Source organism: Macaca fascicularis, chromosome 6 (assembly GCF_037993035.2).
Source record: "Macaca fascicularis isolate 582-1 chromosome 6, T2T-MFA8v1.1".
Lineage (NCBI taxonomy): Eukaryota > Metazoa > Chordata > Mammalia > Primates > Cercopithecidae > Macaca > Macaca fascicularis.
Genome location: NC_088380.1, coordinates 120,939,073 through 120,954,701, shown reverse-complemented (window position 1 = coordinate 120,954,701; position 15,629 = coordinate 120,939,073). Strand labels below are relative to the sequence as shown.

General features: G+C 36.6%; 1 protein-coding gene across 7 annotated transcripts in view; it reads right to left on the bottom strand.

The window, feature by feature from the left end:
- Positions 1-15,629, bottom strand: part of KCNN2 (potassium calcium-activated channel subfamily N member 2) — a 432,599-nt gene that overhangs the window by 80,103 nt on the left and 336,867 nt on the right. For 3 of the 7 annotated variants that reach the window (XM_065546643.2, XM_065546646.2, XM_065546645.2), the window contains one exon: positions 14,954-15,372. The exons of 3 other annotated variants lie outside the window; for them this stretch is intronic. In XM_065546643.2, the coding sequence (XP_065402715.1) occupies positions 14,954-15,372 (419 nt within the window). Of the gene's footprint in view, positions 1-11,691; positions 11,944-14,953; positions 15,373-15,629 lie in introns of those variants that run through there. One more of the 7 variants, XM_045394112.3, reaches the window with a different exon arrangement.

Sequence of the window (15,629 nt, the reverse complement as noted above, 5' to 3'; positions counted from 1 at the left end):
TTATTTTTTAACTTTTGCAGAGATGGGAGTCTGTTCTTGAATTCCTTGCCTAAAGCAATCCTCCCACCTTGGCCTCCCAATTGCTGGGATAACAGGCATGAGCCACTGCACAGGCCAATAAGGTAGTTTTTATTTAGTATATGTAAAAATAAACTACTCATGCATCTAGCTAGTACTAGTCAGAAAGACTTAAGTTACTGAGTATGCTACTTGCACCTATCATCACTGGAACTAATGTCAATGTTTGATCATTGGTACCAAAAGTAGTTTATATTTAGTCCTAAAGATATTATAGTGATTATTTGGCAGGGGGTGGTACCTCCAGATTTAAGCTATAACAAATAGAAATCCATTGTCTGACCCCAAAGTAAAAATTTTAAAATGCCTTGTAATTTAAAATATCACACTGTACTTAAAACAAATTTGACAAAATGATGCTACTTTAGATAACAGGTTGGCAAACGTGTTCAGCATAAGGCTAGGTAATAAATATTTTAGGTTTTGTAGACTACATATAGTCTTTATCGCATATTCTCTTTTTCCCCAAAACAATAAAAACAATGTAAAAACTATTCTTAGCTCTTAGGCTTTACAAAAACAAGTGGTGGGCCAGATTTGGCCCAAGAGCCATGGTTTACCAACCCCTGCTTTAACTAGCGTACCACACTAAAAAGAATATTTTCATTTTCTTAATTCTTGCTGCTATTTTTCCCTACAAAACATTATCAATAAGAAGCACAAATTAAGACAAAGTCTAAACCAGATAAAATCTCTAATAAAAAGTTAAACTGGATAAAGAGCTATGAAAAAAAATTCTTATGTTCTTGACTTTCAAATTTAGTCTACTCAGACACATTCAGTTATGTGGTTACTTGAAGATATGCTTGTATGAGGAAGTGAAACATGGGGGTTTAAAACTCATGATCTTTTTTTCCCCAGAGGCAGTGGTGGGGATTAGCAGAAGTTCTGCAGACCTTAGTGAGCAGCATTTGCAGAGTGCATTTCCAGAAGGAGAAATGCTAGATTGCTATTCCTATTAGTGGGGCTTTTAGGAAATACCCAAGAAATTAAATGCACAGCAGACCTAAGTTGAGTGGCAGTGATCTTAGCACATGGACAGTTTCATGAAAGGAAAGTTGAAATGCTGCTTTAAGGGTTACTCACAACAGTCACGAAAACTTGGAGCTCTGTCACTACTGTTGCCTCAGAACAGGGTTCCCTTGCTTGCCAAGGCCCCCCCACTCCCCACCAGCCCCACTTGCCCCATTGCAAATCTCAGACAATGATGGCAGCTGCATAGTTGCTGAAAGCTCGTAAGGCAACATCCAAGATAAAAGACGAAGAGAACTCTGTCTGAAGTCTGTGTGCTCCAGCAGAGTAAATGGAAATACTTCCAGGCTGAACAGAGAAGGGTTTCAAGCAGTGCTGAACCATGCCTGTCACGTTTCTGTGAAGTCCTCCTCTTGTCAGTCCAGCACATAAGGCAGACTTTAGATTTCCAAGACCAATTTGTCTGCAGTCTTTCAGATATGCAGTAAGTGCTATTTTTGCTCCTGAATCACAGAAATTTTAAATTAACGCAGATTTCCTTATTAACCTTTGTTAACTTATTAAATGGTAAAACCCTAAGTACTTGCAAATGAACCAGATAAAATAAAGATGTAAGAATTATTTTCACATTTAATAGATAATATTCCCATTAGTAATCCTCTTCATAACGACCCTTTGTAGGGTTAAATTTCAACACTTTAAGTCCCTCATTAAGTGTTAATTAGCATTCTTCTATTGCTATAACTGATAGGTACACATCTGTGCAGAAACATTTACCCAACAAGTCCTCATGGAATGACAGCAGTTGGTGTTCCTCTTGGCCTGATAGGATTAGATGACTTGTAAGGTTTTATCTGACCCAGATATTAAAAGGCTCTGGGCTCTGTGGCTATTCAGATGGTATCAAATACCCCTTCTACCATTGAGGAGCTTGGTTCAGATAAGGCTTTTGTACCCCATTTTTACATGGTATAGAATACCATAAGCACTTAATGAACACCTCTGACCTGCAGAGAGAACTCATCTCCTAACCTAATCAGAGCCAGACAAAAGTTTCAAGCAACTACACCACTGACTACTGACTACAGTCTCCCTGGTTCTTTTTCTGACCACATCAAACCTGCCTACTGTGGCACCTTCATCCCTTTTACCACCCAACTCTCTATCAGGCACCTACATCACAATAAATGCCAGTGACCTTGCTAGGGCTGAAAGAACAGAGATCTAGATGATACAGTAGGTGAATGATGGATAAGAGGAGGAACAAAAGGTATCAGTGTGATATTTCAAAAATGGAATCTTTAAACAGGGATTAAAAAAACCTAGCAGAGTGGCTTTTCACTTCACACTGACACCTCCAAACTTCTCAGAACCCATCTTAAAAGCAAAACAAAATAAAACAAAACAACAAAAACACCTTACTAAATAGTAGAAAGCACAGTAGGCAGATTATCATAATGACAATAAATATAAGAATACTCATTCCCTTCTAGTCATGTAGTAAGCCGGAAATTCTAAGGCTGATCACCATTAAATTAGATTAAAACTAATGACCAAAGCTGATCTTTTTATATTGGGTATTTCATTTGATAACATTATGTCCTCTAGGACAAAAGCAGATTAATATTGAAACCAGATTAAAATTACCGATCTTTCTCTACTGGATGTTTCATTTTGTAAGATGCCCTCTGGTATAAAAGTTGTTATTCCAAATAATACCAAGTGGGCATTTAGGATGATTCTCCACATATGCCTAGTATAATCCAGTTTTGTTCAAAAACAGGAGCTTATAATTACTAATATGCTCAATCACAACCATTTCTTTAAAGCAAGAAAGTCACTAAATTTAATTTTCCCCATGATCACTGATATAAAAGATATTTTCTGCTAATAAATTGGTTCTAAATAATATGCGCCTTATTTTGTGGCTTTCATATTTACAAACCATTATTCTTACATGAGGTTTTATGTGGAGTTCTAAAACCACAACATTAAATACCAAAAGTCTGCAAAATCTTATTTTTAAATTATATCTTCTGTTAGAATATTAAATACAATTTAATAAACTGAAACAGTATATTTTATATGACACAGAAAGCTTTTAGAAGACTAAATCATGAGCAGAGATGTGAAGGCTAAGATATTAGACAGTAGTCACTCAAACATCTTTTGCTCCTGCGGTATTGAGAATATCGTATGTCAAAATCAATTGCCACATCCCTATGAGCTGTACTATAATATCCTGTCACTGTGATACAAAGCACAGTACAAAGAATGGTCATGGTCACAGAGTGATCATTTGGTCAAGCAGCCTGTGGCTAGAGCATCGTCCTTCCAAAGTCCTGACTGTGGACGGTCACAAAACCCAGCAAGGTCACCTAAAAGGGAGGGAGGAGCTTGGTTTTTCACAATGTCTAGCTACATCCCTAAAACAGGGTCAGACACATTACAAATGTTTGCTTTGGGTCATCAAGAAAGCTGTGGATCAATCAAAACAAATTTCTACCTCAACTAGGAGAGAAAATAAAAAGAATTATAAAATTCCCATTGGAGGCAATTCAGGAACACTTAATCCTAAGCGAAAAAATGACAGACATTCTCTGGGCTTCATTTTTCATAGCTACCACAACCATCAAAGCAATGCAAGAACTGGAAAGACTTTTAAAGCAGGATTAAAAAACAGTCTTTTTTTGCTCTTTCCTCTCTTTGCTGTTACTAGAAAATAGTGGTTACTAGAAAAGAAAGAGTTCAGGGTAGGAAAAGGGCAGCAAGGAGAGGCATGTGAAGCACAGAACTGAACAAGGGAGTTAAGCCTCTTCAAAGAGCTCACAGACAGCTGTGTGTGTGTAGCTGGCTTTTTTCCTGCATGGCTTTGGGAGGGGAGGCAAGGCAAGACTGACTTAAGAGAAAGCCAAGTGTACACAGCCTCAGCACATTCAAAAACAATGAGAATGAAAATTAAAACACAAGCCATGGAAAATATTTGCAAATCATATATTTGATAAAATATTAGTAATCAGAATATACAAAGAACTCTTAAAATTTAATAAGACAAATGCCCCAGTTTAAAAACGGGCAATTTGAATTGCCATTTTGCCAAAGAAGATACACAAAGAACTAATGATCACATAAAAGATATTCACCATTATCATTAGTCATTAGAGGATTGCAAAGTACAACCACAATAAGATACCACTTTATACTCACTAGAATGGTTATAAGACTATAAATAAATGTATATTAAGACCACATATTTCTGTATGTTTATATATACACATCAAGACATATGCATATGGGTATAAACAGACACACTGGCATTCTATATATCCATATCCAGATATGACATATATATGATCTAATATACACACACACACACACACACAACTGACAATGTTGTCAAGGATGTGATAAAACTGGAACCTTCATACATTGCTGATTGCTGGTGGGTTTGTAAAATTAAATATTCTTAGATGGCTACCTAAGAGAAAAAAAAAAAAAAACATGTTCACCCAGAGAATTGTGTGCACAAGTTCACAGCAAGCCTATTCTTAGTAGCCAAAAACAAATCACAAACTAAATGTAGATCAACTGGTGAATGAGTGACCAAATTGTAGCATATTCTTACAACAGAATAGTATTCATCAATAAAAAGGAACAAACTTCAATATATACTACAACATAGGCAAACATCAAAATCTTTAAGTAAAAAAGACCAGATGTAAAAGACTATATATTACTTGATTCAATTTATATAACAGTCTCAGAAAGGCAAATCTATGGAGACAGATAGCATATTAGTGGTCACCTGGAAGACTGCAGGAGGGAGCAGGCATTTATTGCAATTGGGCACAGGGATGATGAAAGTTTTGGAGGGTGATAGAACTGTTCTAAAACTGAATTGTAGTGATGGCTGCATAGCCCCTAAAATTATTGGCTTGTACACTTTAAATAGGTGGAGTTTATGGTGCATAAATTATACCTCAATAAAGTTGTTTCAAAAAATGACAAAGATCCTTTTTTTCTTTTTACACTGTAGCCAAAAATCATGATAAAATTCTACATAAAGTTTTTAAATTCTAATATTTATTCACCAATCAATCACTGAATAATGGCCACAAACTCAAAATGGCTTTGACTTTACCACCACACTATGGTTTAAATATCTGATGACTGGGCCTTTTTCAGTATCCCTAATTATTTGACAGTGATCAGACTATTTATTGACCCATGGGATTCTGAATGAGAGACAAAACAGCACTGGAACTAGCAGGGTGGGACAGACTGATGCCCCTTCCGCAGTGCCTCAGGAACCATCCATAGACTAGACATCGCTCTACTAGTCAGCAAGCAGTGGAGAAACAGTTCACATAGTCCCTCCTAAGAGACTCAAGCCAAGAGGCTCCCTTGAAAGACAGTAGGTGCTTTATTACCTGACACCAGCTTGGGGATACAGTACTAAAATCTACCTCATTCTCCATTCAATTCTCATAATAGTAAGTGAGTCCATTAACATGGCCTAAGGTTATAAAAGCTTAACATTATACTAGAAGGCAGATCTGTCCAAGCTCAGCAAATGTTTAAAACTTGTACATTTTATGGCATGTAAAGACACTTTTGTCTTGCATTTCTATGGTTATTTTAATACAATTAAGGAAACATTTTAAAATAAAGGGTATAAAATTTAAAAAAATACAATGCAGAAAATCCAGCAGGAAGTAGGAAACACTTGCATTTTCTCCAACCAAGCCCAATTTATGTCCAAGAAATGTATTAAATTTCTTAAAGACAAAATGGCTTGAATGTCAGCATGTTTTCATTTAGACTTTATGTTCCTTCTTTTTATCTGGCCCAGTCGTTCTGAAGCTGAGTTACATTAGAATGCTGCCCAGAAGTGCACACATGCATGCTGTCTAATGTACTATATGGATAATTACAGGAATTTTCAAAGTCAGAAGACACTTAGGATCTCTATTCCACGAAATCTGTACATCAGCATGGGTGACAGGATGAGGAGGACCATAATGAACTGACTATGAGATCACTGAGGTTGAATTCCTGAGCTGCAGAGCTTTTCATGTTTCTTTCTACGTGAATTTAACACTGCTGGTATTTTCAATCTGCATGCTTTAAACCAGGATCTCAAAGCCCCTTGCCAACAAATATTACTCCTCATTATTCTCTCAGGAGGTAGACCAAAAAAAGTTAAAAAATAAAAACAAGGCCGGGCGTGGTGGCTCACGCCTGTAATTCCAGCACTTTGAGAGGCGGAGGTGGGCGGATCACCCGAGGTCAAGAGTTCAAGACCAGCCTGGCAAACATGGTGAAACTCCATCTCTACTTCAAATACATTAAAAATTAGCCAGGCATGGTGGTGGGCACCTGTAGTCCCATCTATTGGGAGGCTGAGGCAGGAGAATCGCTTGAATCCAGGAGGCAGAGGTTACAGTGGGCCGAGATTGCGCCACTGCACTCCGGTCTGAGTCACAAGAGCAAGACTTTAACTCAAAAAATAAAACTACAAAAAACAAAACAAAACAAAAAGCACATCTACATAAGAAAGAAGAGAAAATTGAATTTGAGAGAGTACTGGATTTTCTTTCCATAAGACTTTAATGACCAATTTATTTGGCAAACATTATACTTAGCACTGATGTTTTGCAAGTCACAGATGCAGGATGAATGCTTTCAAACTGCCGACTTTTATAACTTGAAAGGGCCCATTTTAAAGTTATGACTCATTTATGAGCCTGAAAATGCTATATCTGTATGTATGAATCAGACCCACTTGGAAGTATAAGTTTACAAAGTATTACATTGCCATCAACCACAAATTACAAATCCATTGATGAAATGCTTAGAGTTTACTTGGCAACAGCTGAGTCTTCAAGTGGTAAGAAATAATCTCATTATCCAATAATTATCCAATATTCCGTAATAAATCAAGGTGGGTATGTTTTCCCAACATTGCAATGCATATTTTATGACTACTTTAACAACTATTAAAGAAACTTGATCCCAAGTAACATGTTTCAAATTCAAGTAAATCATCAGGAAATTGGCACCTCTAATGGCCAGTGCTAGAAAAAGAGTAGGCCTCTGGGTGATTCTCCTGAAAATACAAAATAAAATCATGGCTGGCAGACCAGGAAAATGAGCTAGCACTTTAATATGTAGCTCCCTATTTCACATTCATCCTATGTAAATAATAAAAAACCACAAATAGAACAAGTGAAACTTTCAGATGCCATTCATCCCTTCCTCCATGACAACTGGCTTATGTTATATAAACAGATAAAAACCAACTGAAACTGTTTTGAAATGGAAAACTTGAAAATTAGAACACAGATCATTTAAGAACTCTATACAGAGTTGATCACATATTGAAACTTAGTTCATTTAAAAGCATGTTCTACAAAGAGAAGTAATGAACACACATGGTGTTAGAGCAACAGACTAATATTGAGTTACTAAAAGACATCCACTGCAATGCTAAATTAATTTACCAGATGTAAACAACTACCATCCAATTTTTTGTTTTATTGGTGCTCAGAGACAAGGGTATTCATTTTAACTTAGTATGTACAAAATTATATTCAATGTCCACATTCCATATGCAAGAGGGACCCCAAATTACATATTCTCTATAGGGATATAGAGAAACTGGGACCCCATATCTCATATCCTCTATAAAATAGTGCTAAGAGACTAGAAATCTGTCTAGTTACAAAACGAGATATTCTCTCATCCCACAGGAGCTTCCCCTTAGCAACTCCTTCATACTACTGATGTCAGAAGACATAACCAACCCTTGTGCTAAAAGCAGTTATTTTATATAAAACTTATGTTGTATGTAGTTTTATTATGGGGCATGATTTGACTGTAATATTCCACAATATACCATATGTGATGGTTAATTTTAGGTGTCAACTTAACTAGATTAAGGAATACCTAGAGAACTGGTAAAGCATTATTTCTGAGTGTCTGTGAGGGTGTTTCCAAAGGAGACGGGTGTGTGAGTCAGTGAACTGAGTGGGGAAGATCCACCCTCAATGTGGGTGAGCACCATCCTGGCTGGGGGCTAGGAGAGAACAAAAAAGGCAGAGAAAAGGTGAGTTCCTCTCTCTTTCTCTCCTGGAGCTGGGACATTCTTCCTCTCTTGTCCTTGGACATCAGAACTTCAGGCATTCCAGCCTTTGGACTCCAGAACTTGGACCTGCATCTCTTTGGATTCACAGGCCTTCAGCTTTGGACTGAGAGTCGCACCACTGCCTTCCTTGGATCTGAGGCTTTTGGACTTGGACTGAGCCACAATACCAGTATCCCCTGTCTCCAGCTTGCAGATGGCCTCTCCTTGGGACTTCTCAGTCTCCACAATCCTGTGAGCCAATTCCCCTAATAAATCCCCTCTCATATATTTATATCTATATCCTCTCGGTTCTGCTTCTCTAACAGACCATATAATAATAAAGTATGTTTCAACTGCATTTCAGGAATCATCTTCCAGGAAATTAAAAACGAAAACAAAATAATACAACATAGGAGAGTATTAGTGACAGGGTGACAAAAAAACAGAGTGAAATCTACCTGGATTATTCTAATGAAAGAACAAAATATACTTTTAAGACACTGAAGAGTAGATTCTAAACACAACTGAAATTGAAGTCTCTATTCCTCAGGTTCTCTATGAAAATTTATCTTCATCTATTAGTTTTCAGTGATGATGAGAATTTATTCTTTATTAATCTAAAATGCAGTTTAGATTAGCCAGAGCTATTCAAAAGTTGCGTTATGCTTCTTCAGTTTGTCTACTTTCAAAAAGAGCAATCTACTGTTGTCATTTTTAGAAAACGTTCCCTCTTAACAAATGATACCTGGTTAATAAATATTTAAGTGCCCTGAGAGATAAAATAATGGGAAAAGAAAGGACAATTATTGGCCACTTTTTTAACCAAATGACCCTTTTCCATTCCAAACATTACCTGGAATCTCCAATTTATTACGTATTATCACAATGTTTGCCTTTCTGCTTGGGAACACTACCACCTAAATTCCTAACTCACCTTTGCTCTTGTCCTTTCCATCCCCAATTTGGCCCCCTACCACAGCATTACAAAACTATGTCAAAAAGGAAAAGATTCCATTGAACACAGAAACATTATTTTGAATTTCCAAACTGTCATCAGAAAGTTCAATTCCTTTCTATCTCCAAAACTTCAGTATTGTCATATGTCAAGTATGTTTCCCAGAGAGCATGGCCAAATAAATACTTCTTTCCCCTCTTGGGTATTTCTAATGCATATACATACATTAAATGCTCTGAGAACTTTTACAGTGAAAAAGAAACCAAACTCCTTTGTGTAACACAGCACTGACCCACAATATCCAGTTCTACCTCTTGCAAAATAGCTACTATTCTTGCTCAGAAACTGTGCCCAGTAAAACACACTTTGGGGTGAATAGCTGCCTATTTATGCTATCTTAGAGAAGTCTCAAAAGGTAGAAGTCAGGATTGGATAATTCCCAATTTTCAGGACCCCAAGCTCTGTGTTTCAGGTTTCTTCTAAAACTTAAATGTTCCTGAAATTTCTGCTAATACATTCTGATTAAATGCCTTGGCCTGGGACCCCATGAACATGAGATCGCTTAGCAGCACCAGGCCACACTTCTCGGGCTGCTTCAGAGGGCAGCGTTTTCCCTAGGACTAATGCCTACCTTAACACAAAGCCAAATCATAACCAGAGAAAGAGTAGATTACTGTGGTCTGGTGTGGGGAAGCTGCTTATTAACAAATATAGGCTACAGAAATAATGCTAGATTCTTGATTCTCTGCTTCCTCCTATCATTCACCAAAAAAAAAAAAAGAATTTTTATTACCTACAGGTAAAAAATTTCAGAGATGTCTGATATGCCAGGGAATATAATACTACAAGGAATAAATGCCTCCCATAGGATGCTGTCCCCATTAGTACAGAACAATTTCTAGAAACTTCTAGAAATCCTGAATCTTGTGCTCCTAGAAGGACAGGAATAGGTTTTTAAAGCAAACTTCTCTAGAAAGCTGTTTCTCTTTTTCTCTAGCTCTTTCCTTTTAAAAAAGTCCAAAACTCTAAGTCTCTTTTTAGATTCTAATTAACTAAAAATATAAATTTCTATCAGATGTGAATCTCCCCTTTTTACATGGAGAGGATGCTTGGATGGACCAAAGATGGAACTGGTAAGATTCATTCAAATCCAAATCCTAAACCAAATAAATAGAAAAGTTGTGTGTTATATTTAGTATTGCAAACTTCACATAACAGGCGAAAAAAGGGGCCAGAAAACAATCATCAAGGAAGTGTAAGATGCTGATGACATCATGTTCCAAATTGCAAATTTATGGAAAAACAAAATTTTTTTTTTAATCTTTGTATCTTACAAATCACAATCTGGAGAATTTGTGCAGTAAAATGGGAAGTTTAATAAAAACCAAATGTGGAAAATCTCCTATTAACACAATGCTGGTTAATAATTTTTTTTTCTTTTACACATTTGTGTAATGATAAAACATTAATTACCTTGGGAAGAAGGTCTTAACAAACCATTTAGTTGGTTAACAAACCATTAACAAAACATTACCTTGGGAAGAATGGTCTTAACAAACCATTTAGTTGGCAAATGAATAAACTAAGGCAAAAAGACCCGAGATGTTTGGCCTGAGGTCATTCAGCCCCTAAATTACACAACTGGGACTAAATCCCAGTGTCCCAATCCAGAGTTTTGGCCTCTGTCTCTTCCCCACCACGCTGTCACAGTTTTGTTTCCTTTATGTAACTGCTGGCTACACACTCTCATTCTTGATATGAAATGAACAGTTTTCACCTTTGATTGCCTCTTTACATGGAAACAGGAATGGTCATCACCTCACAATCTGAGCATATTAAAAAACACAGAGACTTGGGGCTGCTACGCAAATGTGTCACAGCTTGCCTTTGGCATTCTGTATTTAGTGATAATGGGTTAAAACAGCTAAGATGAACTGTTTTTGAAAAGAAAATGTATGGCATGTGCACAATTTTGAGGCTCTCTTAACTGGCCTTTGGAAGCAGATGCACTAGAGACCACCCATGGAGATGTCTATATTGTTAGACCTGGCTGTTTCCCTCATTGTTACATTGTTATGCATAATTTTTAATTAGGGCTTATCTTTATAAAATAAATAGGTATGTCAACTAGAGTTTTGCATATTTATTCTTCAACCATCATAAGGTACATCTGCTCCAGAAAATATCATAAGCCTCTAAATACCATGATTGCTAGGAAACAAAGCATTACCATAAGGAGTCTACCTTTCTTTAAAAAGAAAACGTTAATCCCTCAAATGGCATAGTTACCCGGAGGAGTTCTAAAAAAAGTTTAGAGACATGATATTAAAAACTAGTCACTACAAAATTTCTGGTATAAGCAGGTGGGCTCAACAAACATGCTGGCCTCAGCTCCTTCCCTTAACAACCTCAAAATGATTATAAATAATACTAAAACAAGCAGACAGCAAAGAAGCATAAACCCATAAGGACAACAAGAATGAATGACAAAAGAGTAGTAAGAAAAAAAAAAAAAAAAAAACAAGCTAGACAGCCAATCCACAGATGGCCACTGACTTACCTGACATGAGAATGCAGAATTCTATGGCAATAGTGGTGAAAAACCAAGAGGCAACCGCACATGCACTGAGAACCAACCCCCTCACCCATGACTCAGGCACTGTTGGCACCAGTACCTCTGCAGGTGGGGATAACCATAGAGCTTCGAATGGGATGATAGCTTCAAAAAAGGCACAGAAGCAGTTAGACACATAGATGTCCTCTTCTGCTTTGTAGAAACACTAACTGTTCTTTGGCAATCTGGCAGAAGTCTGAAAATCTATTATCTGGAGACAGTAAAACACAAGGTCTGTGGACCTACTGCAGGACATCAGACACTGCAGATAGCAAGCTACTGTACTGATATCAGGAGAACAAGCAAATGCTTGCACGGTAACTGTTGAGACCTCTTCTTTGCCCTGTGTTTCAATTCCCAAGACACTGTCACCTCAGACTTCTGCTTTCATGGCAGGAGAGCAGAAAAGACTTCTGATGCACTGGTCAGATGGTCAGAGAAGACACAAAATATGTAAAGGTATTGAAATTGGTGTTCTATGTCCCCCAACCAAATCACCCTTTAATGAAGCCTGCAGTTGACAAATTTGAAATGTGTACGAAAAGCTCCTAAAACAGAAGCCAAAACTAAAGAAAAATGCACCTTTGAGGAAACAAAATGCAAAGAGAAAAAAACTTCAAAAAGTTATGATTAACATCTCCAGAGAAAAGTTTCTGTGAAAGAAAAGCATGATGCTATTTAAAAAAAGGCATTCAGGGATCAAAAATTAGACACTGGAAACTAATACTCAATATAGAAGAAATAAAATTCCAATTGAAAGTCTGAAAGATAAATTTGAGTTATCTTCCATATATAAATAGAGCAAAAACAAACGGAAAACTATAAACAAAGAATAAGAAAATTAGGGAATAATATAGGAGGGCCATTATCCACACAACAGAAAATAGGAACAAAAACCATTAAATAATTTAGAAAAATCTCCAAAAACTGAAAGACATGAAAGTTTGAGATTGAACAGGTCCACCAAGTTCCCAGTACCATCAATTAAAATAGACACATGCCAAGATACATCCTTGTGTAATTTTAGAATACCAATACTAAAAGCCTCCAGAAAAAATAAATAAATAAAAAAGGAGCATGGCATCAGACTGCCAGACCCTGAATACAGAAGAAAATGGAGCCTTCAATATTCTGAAGGAAAGTGATTTCCAATCTAGAGTTTTATATCCAGCTGATTATCAATTAAGCATGAGAGAAGACTAAAGACTCCCATATCTGCAAGATCTCAAAAATATCTCTCTTATACACTACCTTTGCTTCAAAACTACTGGAAGACAGATTCTACCAAAATAAAGAATGAAGAAAGAAGGTGAAATGGGGTTGAAGAAAGGGGCTACTCAGCATACAAAAAAGGCAAAGAAAGTCCCCAACATGATAGAGGTGCAAGTCAGAATGTTCTGAGAGTCATTTCTTCAAGGTGAAATTGACAAATTGCTGAATATATTTGAAAAGAGTAAAAGGTGTTTATATAATGTCAGAGAATTTAGAGATGATTTAGTGATAAGTATACAGAAAACTAAGCAAATAAAAAATGAGGCAACTATTTCTTCCAGAAAAAATAAAAAAAATGTGCAGGTAAGGAAAAATGATTATGATATATTATCTTGTTCAGCTACAAATGCAGTTTATACAGTAACAACAATGTAAATATAGAATATAGATTTTAGGGTTTACATATCTTACTGTGAGATAGGGAGACAAAAATCACTTTTCCGGGGAGGGGTGAAGTTGTGAAAAGAGGGTGTTTATATACGCGAAAAAAGCAAAATCTCTGACTTCCCCAGAAGGAAGTTAATAGCCCCAAAACAACAACAAAAAATCTAGATGCAGCAACTTAAGCAATTTTATTTAAAAATATGAAAAGCAGTTACCAAGAGAATGGCTAAAAAGATTTAAAGTGAATGCTTCTGGAAAGCTGGAATGGGCTGGGGGGTGTTCAGGGTTCACTATGTATAAATATATAGATTTTTTTTTTTTTTGCAGCAACTCTCATACAGAAGTTTTTCTTCCTTAAACTATCTGAGTGTATAACCTTGACTTTCAAAAGCCAAATTAAAAAAAAAAAAATTTGGCTGGGCACGGTGGCTTGCGCCTGTAATCCTAGCACTTTGGGAGGCTGAGGTGGGTTGATCACGAGGTCAGGAGATCGAGACCATCCTGGCTAACACGGTGAAACCCTGTCTCTACTAAAAATACAAAAAATTAGTTGGGCATTGTGGCGGGTGCCTGTAGTCCCAGTTACTTGGGAAGCTGAGGCAGGAGAACGGTGTGAACCTGGGAGGCGCAGCTTGCAGTGAGCACTCCAGCCTGGGAGACAGAGCGAGACTCCATCTCAAAAAAAAAAAAAAAAAAAAAGAAAAATTTCTACAAAGACTAACATCTGAACTTTCAACACTCCTAGAAATTTCTAAATCATTCCTGTATCTCTATTGTTAATTTCAACTTGAATTTTCTTAACCAAGATCATGTGAGGGTATGCCATAACCCATAATGATACAACTCTTCCTGTTTATGTCATAAGTCTATTTTTCTTAAATGGCAAAGTTAACAATTTTAGTGTATAACTGATTAAGATCACTGAGCCACTCCTGAAATCTGAGAATATATGCCTAGATCTAGACCACCAGAGCGCTTCAGACATTAACACGAATACACATTGCCTCTTCTTACTAATTGTTGAAAGTTCAATAAAAACTAATATGTATACCCATAACCTCCTTATGAAGTAATCATTTGAACACTATTATAAACAGGCACTAAAACAAACAAACCACTTTAAGATATTCCCTAAAGCCCAGGCATCTTGCATCAACACTGTTTCACAGGATTTCTGTCTCAACAACAAACAACGCTCATAAGCAATCAGGCACGAAAATGAATCAATATTACCATTAAACTCATATTTCCAATAAAAGTGTCCTATACAATTTCTAGGTCTCCAAATTTTGGCACAAAATTATAAAGGCAGCCCTCTACTGAAAACTGAACAAATTAGAAAGAAAACACACAAGCATGAAAGCATTTGCTCTATGAAAAAAATCTACAGAAAACTTTTGTCATAGTCATTTCAAAGAAGCCTGTCAGAGAATCCAAAATTTTCAAGAGTAAGACACTACGCATCTCAAGTCTAAAATGTTTTTTTTTTTTTTTCTTACTTGTGAAGATACCATATGGTAAATTATGTTCTCAGGAAAAGAAACAAACTTACCTTTCACAAGCTCGGACAGTCCATGCGGCAATTATCCATAATGAGATACTAAAAACCAAGAGTACAGTTCCTGGGCATATAGTCATTAAAGTCTTCATAACAAAACGTGTATTGAAGTTTATCTTATTAAGTGCTCCAATGCTTCTAGAGGAGGCATCAGTGAAAAGTTTGCTATGTAAAAGCATGACTCTGGCAATCAGATAGAGTCTTAAGAACATTGGTATAGATAAAATAATATCCACATCAGCGGTGGTTGTGGATGGGGCATAGGAGAAGGCAAGCCGGGCCGTCCATGTGAACGTATAATTCCCAGGTATGGGATGAATAGCACACACCAGTATTTCCAAGCAGATGAAGAAAATACGCTCATAAGTCATGGCTATTCTCCAGTCATCTGCTCCATTGTCCACCATGAACAACTGAAAAAATAAAGTAGAAAATCAGCTTCAGTATGGCATGAATGGTCCACAAGTGTTAGTGCAGATTTTTAAAACACACAACAGATGACTTTTAGCAATCATGGCAAGCTAAAGGTTATAACTTTTAAATGCTAGCCAGGTACACTATTTTCAGTAAAGGGTATTGGTATTCATTTTGTACAAATTAAATTAAAAACTTGGTACTCAGGAGCTAAAACTGTTTTGAAGTTCACATTCCTGGACAATCATACAAATAA